Raw genomic sequence first — 14941 nt, forward strand, 5'->3', positions numbered from 1 at the left:
TATTAATCTTCCTAAAAAAAGTTTGTACAAAATTATCACCTCTGTTAAAGAGGAGACATTCATTAAAAGTCAACTGGTAAACTCTTCAGCCTAACTTGACCTCCACCTTGGTCTCTTTCTATTTAGTAGGGACTCTGTGCAGATCAGACATACCAAATGTCCAAGTTGCAGGGGATAGTCATGAAAGATTATGATGCCAACTGTAACAACAATTAATCTCAAAAATGCTACTTTTAGGAGTTATTTGCAAAAAGGTAGAAAAAAGATTCACCTTCAGGTTGGCCGTACTTCATGGGCATCTTATTTAAATGCTAGAACTGCTTGCCATCTCAGACATTTGGACACACAACTTCTTAAGGAAGAACTCAACCCTGTGACTGGTGTTGATTAATTGTGCTTTAATTACAGCTGCAATTATTTGATAAGAACAGAGCCAAAGTAAAAGACTCACAGATTTGGGGTCGGAAGGGGAATTTTCTCCACAAACACCACCATATGTGCAAGAATTACAAGTCTAACAGACTTGAGAACAGCTCAAGTAAACTGCACTGATTAGATGAAATAAAATGCGAAGGCAAGAATGCAAAACAAATCCACATGTTTGCAGCAGGACATCCTCAGAGGTGACATGTTGCAGCTATACAGCATCATTTTGATTCTTGGAATTTATCATTCAGCAATGTTTTTATGTATAATCCCTGCACTGATGATTTCTGATAGAATAAGGGCTCTTCAAGGAGCTGAGAATGAGGATAAAAGTGATAGAGAGGTGACTTGGGTTGCTTTAAGCCCTACAGGAAGACACTTGAGTAGAATAGAGGATACCACTGGGTCTTAGATATTCCTCGCTGAGGTAATTTCTGTCATAAGCTTTTTTGGCCCTACCGTGGAGGTAATCTGAGGATGCATTTTCATGTTATCTCCATACGCATGCTGTCTCCTCCATCTCAAGTAGGATAGAATGAATTCAATATTGTTCTTTTTTTTTTTTCCCCACCAACATTGGGTGAAACAACAGCAGTTTTGTTCAAAAAAAAAAATTCCCAAAGGGTTGTATTTCAGCAGTGTCTCAAATAACAAGTTCTGAGTGCTTACAGTCCTTACAATTGGGCTTGTCCCTTTGATTCATGTGACTAAAAATGAAGGAAACCTGAGCCAACTGATGCTCTCACTGTTGTGGTTGCTCCCTACCCTAGTCTTGGGATCCTTAGAGTGTGGGCCAGGGCATAGACCCTGAACCACAAACCTCTCTGGCATCATTGTAATAAGGAGCAACAGCAATGGATGCAGTCAACGAGACTGTGGTGCTGCTGTGGCAGCTCTGCAAGCCAACAACCTACAGCTGAGGGAGAAAGTGAAATTTTCCCTTTCTGAATAGATGAAAAACTCATAAGGGCATGCACCTGAGACACAGGTTTTGTCCTGGTTCTCCTTTTAACTCTTTACATTACCATCAAACTATTTGATTTGTTTCTGTTTCCTCCCTGAGGATAACAAAGTTTATCCTGGTTAGTGAAGCACCTAGAGATTTCTGGATGGCAGCTGTTTAGCAGAACATAAGAGTGGGACTGAAGTGCTTGGACATCAGCTCCATATATTACACTGCAGAGAAAAGCATCACTGACAACAGTGCTCCCTTTTACTGCTCAGATAAACAAGGAGTTGAGCAGATGTGAACGGGTAGTCTGCCTATATATGATGAGTGCAACTGAGCAATCAGATAAGTAATCCTCAGTGTACTTTACTTTAATCTTTTTCCCTGTCTAGCCCTTTCTATAATCAAAATTTAGTGAAACTTTACATGATGCTGCTTTGCTTTAGAAAAAAAAAAAAAAAACAAAAACAAAAAACAAAAAAACCCCCACCAAAACCCAAACACTTCAGAGCATTATTCTAACAAAAAAATTATCAAGCTAAAAGATTCATCAAAACCTAATTGATGACAACAAGAAATGGTGAAGAATTGTCTCTCTCAGGACAGCACAGGTCCCTGTGCTGGGTAAGAGCCCAAAAAAAGTGACATAATTGCAACTCCTCCCTTCATGGTTTAGACATGTCCCTGTAGTTCCATATCAGCCATGCACCTTTTGCCATTGGAAACAAACAGCAAAGATGCAGATGCACACAGATGCAGATCTCTGCTTTTTTTTTTTCAGCGCATTATTGTTTTTGAAGAGCTCTGAAATTCTGAATTAAATTACAAGGCAAATGGCAAAATGATATCTTTTCTTCCCAAAAGCTTTGATATTTCCATTCTTTGCAAATCTTCATTTATATCACTCTACTTTTATTCCATAAGTGCTACATCTAGTCATGCAAATTCTTTCAGCTGTAGCATGTTATTGACCCTGAAAACAGAGATATCAGTGGGAAACAGTGCAGGGATGAGATCACATTAACTCCAAAAAGGGAGGGCACAGAGTAGAAAAACTCCCACCAATGGGCATTACTTCTTCTATCATATACTAATTTGTATTTGCTGCTAGCAAATTACAGAAATAATGTATTTTGAGTTTCACAAAATTGCATGGCAAAGAGAACAACAGATAAGCCTAGCTGTTGTTTTAGTGATTTCTGCTGATATCTAAGCTACATAAGGCAAGCCTGATTGCTTTCTGATGTATCCAGAAGCCCAAGAGAGATAAGACAGCCTCCTTATACATGGTTGTTTATTTAAGCAATAAGGCACAACAGGCAGTGCATTTCTGAGTGATTATTACAAGCCTCAGGTGGTGTCAGAAGGCATGGGACTACAGGCTGTGTGTCTGCAACTAGCTAAGAAGTTCAGTGATGACCTAGAAATGAACCATGTCTTGGTGTCTCATTCCTATTATGAAAATTGAATTACTAAATAAAAATTAGGGGAAACACTCAGACCTGTGTGGTTTCTGGGCATTACAGATCAGTTGCGTCCAGTGCTCTCAGCTCATTCTGTAATTGCTTTTTATAACTGAATGCATGGAATCTGGGAATTCTACATCTTGTGAAAGGAAAAACAGTGCCTGAAAAAGCTGTCTCGTGTTACTTGGTTTTTTCCTCGCTTTCCCAGCAGGCTGGGACAAGGTGAAGAGAAAAAGAAAACATCAGCATGTTCAAAAGCTTCTAACAGCCAAATCTTAGCTCCTCTTTTTTTTTTTTTTTTTTTTTTTTTTTTTTTTTTTTTTTTTTTTTTTTTTTTTAATTTATTTATTATTATGATTATGATTATTATTATGGGATAGAACAGTTTTATCTGTTACCTTTAAAATTTGTAGAAAAAATTAATCTCTGAAACACCACATCCTGCCTGAAAGTTTTGTTGTGTTTCATTCCTGATACAGCCTGTATTTATAGCAAAGTCCTGACTGAATCTACTCAAGTTCTTATACATTCTTCGTACTCTCACAATTTCTATGTGCATACATAGACAAAAATTCCTCCTCTCAATTCACCAGTGTCAAATGGTTTCCTTCAGTCACAATAGGTCCCAGCTTTTATGAATTAATTCCTTCCAATCTGCATGCATATAGAGTTTTTTGGTTAATGGTGCTATCAGCATTATGCCCACAAGCCTGGTGGTTCTCTTTCCAGAGATCGTAGAGGGATATGTGGGGTCTGTGGAACATCCTCCCCCACTCTGCACAGCTCCATCTGAACACAGCTTTAAAAATGAAGGATTTATTCCCTGCTCAGTGCCCTTTGGTTAATTTGCAGAGGCACGTGAAAAGGAAAACAGACCTGAGGTCTGGGGGAAGCACAACACATACGGGAAAATCTTTCCCACCTCTGGCACAGTTGGAGGCAGCTGCCTGCATCTGCTTATGGAAACTCCTCAGTCTAAGCAAGCATGAAAATGTCTCTCTCAGCACACTAATGCATCCTGAGGTGATTACACAGGAAGGTTTAGGCACAGTGCTGTAAAACAGGCTGAACCAAACAATGAAATGGGCAGTGCTGGTCTTTGCAGCATCCTTGGTTTGACAAGCTCTTGTCTGCTGTTCCCTCTGCTTGCATCAACACTTCAAAATGTATTTGAGGTGCTAATGCTCAACTACTTTGTAATGAAAGGAGAAAGGATGCAGAAAAGGAGCAACCCCTTAATACCAACAGCTGAAGAGGCTTTCAGAAAGGTCTTGTAACCATTTCTGGAATTAATTGGCAGAGGATTACATCAATCAGTGCAACCTAATGTTTGCCCTGGTACGAGTTTAACTGGAAACTGCTGCTGTTAGTTTGTAATGTGTCTTTTATTTATGAAAGGCAAAGGTTTGTGCCGAGCTCTGTAAGGATCTGTTTGGTCTCAGTAGGTTTTCTGCACAAGTGTATTGTAACAAAGGAAAAAAAGGAAGGGAATATTGTATGACGTACTTCAGGAGAAGGCCAGCCCCTGGAGAGACCCTGCAGTGGAGTACTTGCTAGAGTCCACAAAAGACTGGTCTGATAAAGGACGACAACAGGGAATAGGAGAGGAAAGAAAGAAAAAGGATGGTATTAGTAAGCTGAAATATTAGTTGTTTTTATCATAACAGTAGGCCTATACTTTAGAAGATACAGCCTCTCAATTCAGCAGTATTAGTCAAGTTAGAGATAAGGTGATTGCCAAACACCTGCATGGTACTAGGTGGCTGGTAGTGGAGTCCAGTTACTCTTTACAGGAGGAAACTTTAGGACAGGGATCCCCCACTGTCTTCTATCCCCTTTGACAGCTCAGTGTCACTTAGAGCCTCACAAGGCACTCACAATTGTGAGAACAGGTTTTTATGCTCCAGACTGGTTTTCACCTACCTTGCAGGCTATTGCCATTGGTGCTGGTGCAGGTTGGAGGAGGAGAAGTTTGTGGTCTCACAACAGGTGCAAAAGCACTCTTCTGTTTCACTGCTGAGACCATGTTGGCTGGTGAGAAGGAGAAAATCCCAGAGGAACTGCTACAGTTTGAGGGAAGGCTAGTGGAGGAGGCCATTGTTGGACTTGATGGCACAACTAGGAGAAAAAAAGATCCCCCCAAAAACATTACTTAGCATTTGATAATCAGCAGGCTGCAGAAACACAAGAATTCGCCTTCTTGGATGCACTAGGCCTAATTTCAAATAGCCAAGGACTTTACTGCAGTTAGATTTCTGGTTTTCACATCACTACAGGGTTTTTTGGTTTGGTTTGGTTTGTTTTTGCAGGTGTTCAGAAGCAGCAATTCTAGGAGCTCTCAAAAACTTCTTTAATTCTCTGTAACTCACTGTGACTCCATTTTTACAGGAATGCTGTCCCACCACCTTGTTTCAAACTTTTCTAGTGATTGGCAATGCCCTGGTCTGAACCTGTAATCCTCCATGACATGAAAACCAGTTATATTTCTCACATGACCCTTCTATTTATGCAGAGGAATGGAGTTGGCATTTCATATCTCACCCAAGAATTTTGAAAAGGAGAGTCTGTTCAAAACAAATAATTCTCCCAGAGGATCTGTGACCACTGTCTGAATACAGTCAGTGCACCACTCTCATTCAGAGCCATAAATTGGAATCTCAGCTAGAATATCTAAGCAATGAAGTTTGCATGAAATGAAGATCTGCTTTTAACTACACGACTGAATAAAATGAGAGTCTTCAGCTTTTCCAAGTGCAGATCTAAGACTGTCCTTTTTTTAAGGACTGAACTGACTGTCCAAAATGCAAACTTGCTATATGAGAGCTTCGTTTTAGAAATACATTTATCCTTAACACTCTGGTTTACTGTGTAGTGGGACAAATATCTTTGGCTCATGTATTTATTGAGATTTTAAAGTGAATTTGTTTTCCCCTCAAAAAAAAAAAAAAAAAAAAAAAAAAAAAAAAAAAAAGAAAAAAAAGATAGGGACCAATGGTAGGGTTCCATACTTTTATCATCTACCTTGTTTGGAATACATGAGGGGGATATGAATAATTACATATTATAGAGTAAAATTCCTGTCATCTGGGCTTTGAATTATTTTATTTGCATTTATGTAGATAAAAATCATCCTATTTAAGTTCTTATTTGAGAATCTGATATCTTATTTGTTAACACTGAGGAAATCAATTAATGGAAATTAAATGTTCAAAGTTTCACAGCCTGACAGATACAATCTTAGTCTGCAGTCACTCTATGTCTGGAAGTACTTGCTAAGAGAGAGCAATCAAAGCACCTAAATTGAATTGCTACTATACAGCAATTAGTTTATTGATTTAATTAAGAATGCCACCTTTTAATTTTCAGGTCATGATTGAAGCATTTTCTGATTCCATGGATTAGGCATTAGCAGAATGACAGATCAACCAAGAAAACATCCCAAAATACAGCTAGAATAGAAAAGCAGAGTTGGGAAGTGAAGTGCTATTCTAGAGGACTCCGTTCATAAATATGAAATAATACACTGCCAGAGTATTTTAAATGCATTACTGGCATCTGCTTCCAAAAAGAGATGTCTCATCAATCATGTTCTATTATGAATTCAGACTGCAAAGATTCTGTGACAGTAAATTCAACTTAATAAGTAAGGTACTTTCTAACGTTACTTGTTACATTGTTATTAGAGTACAGAAATAATAACTGGTTAGCAAGTCCTGGGTTATAAGTACTAGTTATGTGGGTAAATATTTTCTTCTAAATTTGCAGCAGCTAAGATGCCTTGAAGGTAACTTTATAAATCAGTTACTGTTCCCTTTTTAATTCAAAACTCTAGGAATGCAATTCATAATAATCCATCACTGTTTTCATTACTGATGTTACACCACTAAGCTTAAGATTTGCTTTGTACACCTTGGTATGTTCAGCACTCTGTCCTGTCCTATGACTCAGCCTATAAACCTATTTATATGACAAGACTTTCTGCAGCTTTCTACATATGTCAGTGGAATCTTTTATGCCACGTGAGTAATATTAGGGGAATTGGACAAGTGCTATTAGTTTAATTTTCTCATGTGAACAAGGACTACTGATCTCTGTGAGTGGCTGCAGGAGAGGTTCATAGGACTTTACCAATAGAAATTTATATTTAAACAGGTTAGTAGACCCTTAGTAGCAAAATGCAGAAAATTAGTCCTACACATAAATATTTCCATAACTGGCCTGTAGACCATAAGCTCTATGGAATATGTGATTTGTATGACTTACATCTTTGTGGCAGACACTAAACACAGACACTAAAACACAAACTCTAAGAGCCATTGCCACATTTTAGTGACTGATACTAAGCTCTCAGTGTAGTCGATATAATAGCTACTTATAAAGCAAATGGAGTATAAGCAATCAAGATTAGACCCAATAGTAATGCATAATTTCTATAAAGGTTATGAACATATTATTTGCTCAGAGGTCTCAGAAACATCATCACACAGCTTATGGAAATGTCATCCTCTGCCAATATTACAGTAAATTCTGCTGCCTTTTATATTTTACCATTGGAAAAAGCTATTTTTCCTGCAGCAAGATCCTTGGCCTCCTTTCATACCCACTGCTACCAAAAGCTGTGTTCTGACAAGTGACTTTTGATCCACTCCAGCAGAAATGAAGTCACTTATGCCAGCCCAGCTTTCCAGCAACATTGAGGATGGTATTTCTTACTTACACAGTATAAGAGAAGTTATAAAACTAGAGAGACATTATTATTTTTCTTATGCGACATAATAATATTAAAAAAAAAAAAACGAAAACAAAGAAACCACAGATAAGAACATCGCTACCAGCACTGATGTCTTCAAAGTACTTCAAAAGCCAGTGCCTTGGAGCAGAGAGAAAGAACCAAACTCTTTTTCAGGTGCTCTAAATAAAATCTAAATATTGGTTATCACAGAAAAGTCACCATCTCCTTCTACTGAAAACGAGCAAAATACTGAAAAGCCATATAATACTCACTGGCATAGGGAGAATTGGCAGCAGATCCATTCAGGAAGGTTGGAGAACCTCCTAAATTTGACATTCCAGCATTGCCATAGCCATTCATGCTTGTTGTGACAGAGTTATAGTTTGTCTGCTGAGGCGTGGTGCTTGGCACATAGCCATGAGGTGACACGCTGCTTGAGTTGCGAGTAAAACCTTTTGTGGGAAGGGAATACATTTAGAAATTGGTATTAGCCCAGGAACAGTTTCTTACATAAACAGCTACAAGCAAGTAAGTCTGGGCTACCAAGGCAGCAGCCTTGTTCAGCCCTGGTGTGCATGGGGGGGGGGGCCAGGACTGAGCATCACTCTCACCAGGTAACCCAAGCTGGAAACTCCCACTGCTCGGGACACTCTTGATGGGAGCAGAAAGTGGGAAGATGGAGGCCACAGCCTCCACAGTTCCTTAAGCAACACATACCCTCAAGCAAAGATTACCATTGGATATTACAGGAACTGTAATATATAGACTGTATAAAGAGCTGTTTGTAGGAAAGAGAGTAAACATGACCTACATTTTCAAAGCAAGGAGTGCATACTGACTTAAGGTATGTTAAAAGCATGTGATTTTTGTTAACTCTCTACTGACATCTCATTTATGCATCCTGAAATGAGATGCTTGCTGCAGACTTCAGAAAACGTAGGGTCCATTTCTCAAAGTAGTGGGATATCCTTACTCTTTTTGCTCTGGTCTGATCATTATGTTGGTAAAAAGAGACTGTCAAATTTAGCACCAAGTTAAAATTTGAGCCTCTACCTAATTCTGGAAATGACATTTGGGAAAATTCATATCTAGTTATCCAGAAAGGGACTTTTGTTTCTAGAAGAACAGAAATAACAAAGTGCATCTTCAATCCTGAAAGATGAAATTTTCTTTGTACCACTTTCTACCATTTCCATAAAATATTTAAATCTAAAAATTATTGCTCGCTTTTTAGTGTAAAAACACTTCTAGAAAACAGCTTCCTCCTAATACATTCTCACTGAAGTGTAGTTTAAGTTGGTTAATAAATAGAGCTGAGCAAAGGAGATGGAAAAATGAAAAGGATTTCTACAGAAATGTTCACTTTTTTGTTATTTTAATCTATAAGAATTAAAAGAATATTGATTTTATACAAAGTAAAAATCACTTCCTCTTAAAAAATAGAGAAACTCTGGAAATTACTTTGTAAATACTTCTTACTACTTTCAAAATTTAGGAAAGTCTGAAACTCTGAAAAAAAAATTAGTGCCAATATTATATCTCTTGTAAAAACAAACCAAAGCAAATATTCAAGGGATACTTTTGTGTTATAAAGAAATACTATAGAAGGCCCAGACTGAGAGATCATCCAGGTCAGGATATCAGGATTGTCAGGAAAATATATGAGCAAGTACTTAACATTAAGTACATACTCGAGTTGATAGAAATCCTTTTAAAATTAGTGGAATTTACACATGAATACAAGTGCTATTCTGAGCAGAAGGAAAAGCCATTGAGGTACATGTGCAAGTTTTATCCAAAACTGGGGGAAAGTCACTACAGAAAGCCCCATTCCATGTGAGTATCCTGTCATTCAAAAATCATGCAGGTATGTGAGTTGGTGTCTGTCTAGACTTGCTCCTAGCCCTCAGCTTTGACCCATCACTCCTTTCACTGCTCTTCATTTTTATCAGAAAAGGTACAGAGAGGGAGGAAGCCGATTCTTCTCCTGACCCTGATTGGTGGCTTGTGAGGCTTCGGAAACATTGACAGCTAGTTGGCCACTAAAGGAATTCACTCCCATCATTCCTGCATGGACAGACGTGTTAGCAAGGGCAGGGAGCTGGTTGTGATTGCGTGGGACACTGTAGAGTGCTTCTGCAATGTCTGCTGCTCTTTTCAGGATTATTTCCTAGAGGGCAAGAAGGTAAAAAAGAATAAAAGAGTTACCAGTGAAAGTCTGACAAACCTTTTCTTACACACTAAAATGAAACAGTTCCCTGTCCAAAGGCAAACCCTCTATGCTTTTCTTTCTAAACCAGTTGGCTGGCTGCTAGCTAATGCTTATAAGATCTGCTGTCTTGCTGATAAATCCTGACATCTGTGCTAAGAGAGCTGGAAGTTTCGGTCCCAGCGGCCACACTTCTGTTTAACAACACCAACTGGCAGAATGGGGCTGGAGCCTGGGCTTACCCCACATTAAAGCTATCTTTAGAGTGAGACTGAAAAATCACTGGTGGCAAGACATAATGCAGGTCATTGTCCATATTATATAGTATCTGGTGAAAGTGGGCAAATGCCTCCAGGGTTAATAGCACATTGCTTTTACAAGCACTAAATTGACATCCTTTAAAAAAAGAAAACAAGCAAACTAAACCCCACTCTGGGTATGACATTGCCCTCTATATTTATTTTTTTCTCACAGTGTAGTATCATATATCTTTAGTCCCTGACGTATCTATATATCTAAGAAATAGCCATGGTTTAGAATTGCTGAAGGAGAATGCATTTACCTGGTTATTATGTGGCATACCATAGAGTGCTTCTACTAAATCAGCAGCCCTCTTAAGTATTACTTCCTGTCAATATAAAAACAGATGCATTCCTCTGAGTTCAATAAGCTCCTTGTGGGGAAAAGCAAATATTAGAATATTTTATACTCTTCTATTAGTTGCACCATATATTGTGGTTTGGTTTTTTTTTTTTCCTTCAATCAGGCACACCTTAATTATAACAATTCTCAGCAACGCTGACTGGTGTTAAATCACTAGTTCATCCTATTCACACACATGCTTAATCAAGTCAAAAGGTGAGAATCATTGGTGCTGCAAAATAAAATACATCACTCAATTGTCTCTACCATCTGCACTATAAACCACTCATGGGTTTATTGCAGAATACATTCCTGAGGTCATTTGCTAGATTACTGCAATCAATGTCATTCAGAGCATGTTATGAATCCCTTCAATGTGTTTATTTTACTCTTAATTGCATACTGCAGGAATTGTGACCTTTCCCAGCAGGCCACGTTCAAAAGATATCCAATCAGTTCTATGCTACTGGTAATGTAACCTTTCAACTTCTTTGATTTGTATCCTGATATGATGGGTCACGGTAGGACCCATGCACATAAAATGATGCACAAGAGGAAAACATATGCAGTGTGAGAGAATGGCCCAGTAGTGTGGAAATATTCACTGCATATTTACTGGAAATATATGCACTGGAAACATTCACTGCATGGGCAGCAACATTTAAAATAGTCTGGGATTTAGCCCTCCATTTGGGGCAATTTCTCTGGTTTCCTAATCACTTCTCTTCATTTAATATTTCTTAAAATATTTTAAACTGCATTCAAGTAATATTAGAATTTCCTATATTCTTACATTTTACAGTGCAGAAAAAAATCTCTATGAACAATCCTGATAGGAAATGTAGAAATGTATTGCAGAATTAACCCAGAAGAATATCTTTTTCTTATTTTTTCAAAGCATGTATCAGATACCCAGTTGCTTAACCAAAACTACTTGAGACTCTCTGTTAAGCAAACCAGTATATTTTTGTAATTCCCAGCCCATAAGTATTGCCCTAATAAACTAGCTCTTCACCAGAGATTACTTACAAAAATAGTAGAAGTTCTAAAGAATTTTACAATTTTCTATAAAGTTAACTTTTAAACTTAAAATATTTTACACAATAGCCATATTTTATACCAAAAAGAAACAGTAATGCTCAATTTTTATATACTGTAGACTCTGATCAGAAAATAGAGATATAATTGCGTTCATTTTGCTGTCACCATAACCTCTTCAAAAATCCCTGAACAACTCTTCAAATGACAAGCTTTTAGATGCATATTAGCATTTTTTTCAATTTTAAATTCTCTATAATATAAGATAAAATAGTTGTCATACTGCAGTAACTACTTATGACATACATAATGCCCTAAATTCAAAAATGAGATGGAGGATTTTTGTACTCCCAGTAAACATTTAAGCTTGCCTTCTGCTGTATACACCCCTCTCTCAGAACCCACATTTAAATTATTTTCCACATAGGAAGTGAGATGTAATATATAATTGATGGATTTTTATATAACTTCATTTGGAAGAGATTCTGAGGGGTTAAATTGCCATGGCTTTTTTCTCAGTTGTTTGGGTTTTTTTCTTTTCTTTTTGCTTTCTCTTGTAGTTGTTGTTTTGTGTGTGTAGCTTGAACACAACAGTTCTCAGTATAATCATGGACAGTCTACAAAGAGTATCCAAGTGCTATCAATCCTTGTTGCTTTATCAGAATCATCAGAACACTGAGTTGCTCTTTTGCCTCATGGTGAAGACAAAACTAGAGAATAACTTAGGTGTTCCTGAGAAATGTTATCTTTTTCAATCCATGATGTTAGGTGGAGAGTTACAGCACAGGTGTTTGACTTTGCAAACTAGGATTTATTTCACTTCATTAGAAATTTTTTGCACTATATATTTCACTGATGCATAATCAGAATGTGATACAGAGCCCACAAACTGCTTTGGAATATTGTTAACCTAAGCTGTCGTTATGCCAAATTACTTTAAAAAAAGAAAGTTTAGGTAGTAATTTCTTCTCTACCTGACTAATCATAGTTATTTATGTAATGCTGAGCAGAAAACCTTAGAATGCATCTAAAAAGAGATTGCATACCATGTGAAAAAATGAGGAAATTACAAGGAATCTTACAGCTGCTCTACCTAATATCAAATATATTCCAGCTCTTAAACACTGGAAGTTCTTCGATGCCATATCATATTCCATGTAAATAAAACTAATTGCCATGATGTTTTATTCAAATATATGCCTAACAAGTAGCATTCAATTTTCCTAGCAAGTCAATGGTATTAATTTTCCAGAGTCTGTAAATTTGTTTCATACTTTCTCTAACAATCTATTCACACAATAAAAGCATTTCTTGTTTATGACATTTTCAGATTGTACAATGTAGATGTTATACAAAAACTTCTTTGTCAAATAGAGGTATCTTCTATTCCAGAGCTGACGGTAGTTCTCATAGACATAAACCAGCTTTAAAAAAAAAAACCATAATAAAACGCTCGCACAGACACGTTCAGGATATTAACTTCTTGCTTTCCCAATGCATCTTAAACCCTTTCCAACTCTGCTTAAATTACTATAGAAGCTACTGTCACAATTCCACATACAAAGGAGCCCCAAAAGTCCTCTATAAGTTAGAGCAACAGACCTTGCAAGGTGCTTGGATTGCGGTGACCAGAAAATTGTTCTCACCTCCGTGTCATTACGCTCACAGCGAAGCAGCCCCCGAGCATGTTTGTGTTGGGGATCTAATATATTGCCTTTCAATCAGAGCTGAGAGCCACTGAACACACAGACAGAACATGACGAGCGGGTCAGGAAAGCAATAAAGATTTTACAGAGCTGTCCAAGGTGCTAAATTTACTCAATAATGGGTTTGGCACCATAGTGTTAACCTCTCATTTACTACCAGTTTGAGGGACTAAATTGAAGTAGCTGACTTCATTTACCTTGAAATGTATATTTTATGACATTATGTAAGTAGATTGAAAGGGCACTGCAGTTTTAACAATTTAAAGGCTAGAGCATGTTTAAGATGAAGATCCAATATTTATTGTATATTGCACTTAAACTATATTGTATATTAAAATGCATTGATTAAATTTGTAAAAGGGATTATTAAAAAGGACAGCTAATATAGAAGATCTATGTTTTTTAAAATCCAATTGATACTGCATGGTACCACTGCAATGGTAACAGATAAACAGATAGATAAGTGGACAGAGCAGCAGACAGACATATCAAAAAGTGAGTGAAACCCACATTCTATAAAAAGAAATCTCTGCACAAGCTCAAGGTCTGTTATTCTTGATATTCTTTTGTTCACCGAAATTTTTCTTTGCCTTCATCTCAGAAGCCTAAATTTTCATAGCAGTAAGTGGGCATCATGTAAGGTCCTTCCAATTGAATATGCAAGTGGAAATATTTTCTGAGAGAGACAGAGTTTGACTAAAGCTAATATCTAATTTATGAGGGCATTTTTCAAGGCAGAGCTACTCTTCTATTAATGTTAGAAGGCTGACAGATTTTGGTTTAGAATAAAGGACTTCACAGGATATAGTTAGAGCTAAAGTGAAGATCTTCTTGTCTTTAATTTTATTTCAAATGAGCATGGTTTTATTTCTAGAAAAAGAATAATTTGCAACTATTCAAAAGAGGAAAGATTACTTTACTGATTAAATATGATGCAACAAAACTCTACTGTCCAGGTAGCAACACACCACAGATAAAGATTTCATCTTTATTACAACCCAGAGCTCATTTTTTACTAGGGATGTTTACTTCTTTCATTTTTGAAACAGGAGTACTATTAAGTATTTTAATCCATTTTTCCTCCTGAAAATGCTAAGTGATATTTACATAAGCAAAGGAGGAGTCTGGGTAGCAAAGTCTCCTGCAACTTTGCATATTCCAGAAGTATTGTAGGAAAGATTACATAAATCATTGCAAAATGACTGCGTTTGAAGCACAAAGATTGAAATTCAGACTGAATCAAGTTCGGACAGAGTGTACCCTGAACCAACATTATAGCAATTTTGCATGTTTTGTGTGTGACATGCATTCCCTTCAAAAGGGATCCACTAAGATCATGAAACTTGCATTTCACGTTTTATCACGACACAAACATTCTGTGTCAAGTTTGATCACGATAAACATATTTTGTGCCAGCATTAAAAAACATAGGATACTTCTGTTGATATCTGCTCACTTTTAATTCAGCAGCTTGTGAAAAAAAACACTGTGTCCCAAAAGGGCTGTGAGTTTCATCAGCTATACAGTATCTAGAGTTACACTGAGTTATTTGGTTTAAGTAACCAAATCAGAAAATATTCAAGGTACTTGTTAAATCTAAACCAATTTTCTCAAGAAGTTGCTGACCACAATATATAATACTCATCAGCCTCATTTTGTATTGTTGAGACCACCAGAGGATTTATGTACTTGTGGAGGGCATGAAGGGGAAGCTGTTCTAACATACTCTGAGGCATTTATCTTATGTGTTGTCTAGATATCATATCACCTTCT

General features: G+C 37.2%; 1 protein-coding gene and 1 long non-coding RNA gene across 10 annotated transcripts in view; one reads left to right on the forward strand and one right to left on the reverse strand.

The window, feature by feature from the left end:
• The window catches only part of LOC139802855 (uncharacterized), a 208935-nt gene extending 205721 nt beyond the window's left edge, over positions 1-3214 (forward strand). Inside the window, exon 2 of the long non-coding RNA XR_011728806.1 lies at positions 3121-3214. This is a non-coding gene — a long non-coding RNA (uncharacterized lncRNA). The remainder of the gene's footprint in view (positions 1-3120) is intronic.
• The window catches only part of EBF1 (EBF transcription factor 1), a 271478-nt gene that overhangs the window by 3938 nt on the left and 252599 nt on the right, over positions 1-14941 (reverse strand). For 5 of the 9 annotated variants that reach the window (XM_071758426.1, XM_071758427.1, XM_071758425.1 and 2 more), the window contains exons 12-16: positions 10345-10410; positions 9566-9743; positions 7846-8025; positions 4765-4959; positions 4348-4416 (exon numbers count right to left, since the gene is read on the reverse strand). In XM_071758426.1, coding sequence (XP_071614527.1) covers positions 4349-4416; positions 4765-4959; positions 7846-8025; positions 9566-9743; positions 10345-10410 — 687 coding nt within the window. In that variant the 3' untranslated portion in view covers position 4348. The remainder of the gene's footprint in view (positions 1-4347; positions 4417-4764; positions 4960-7845; positions 8026-9565; positions 9744-10344; positions 10411-14941) is intronic. The other 4 variants (XM_071758430.1, XM_071758431.1, XM_071758429.1 and 1 more) reach the window with 1 other exon arrangement.

Source organism: Heliangelus exortis, chromosome 15, assembly GCF_036169615.1.
Source record: "Heliangelus exortis chromosome 15, bHelExo1.hap1, whole genome shotgun sequence".
NCBI lineage: Eukaryota > Metazoa > Chordata > Aves > Apodiformes > Trochilidae > Heliangelus > Heliangelus exortis.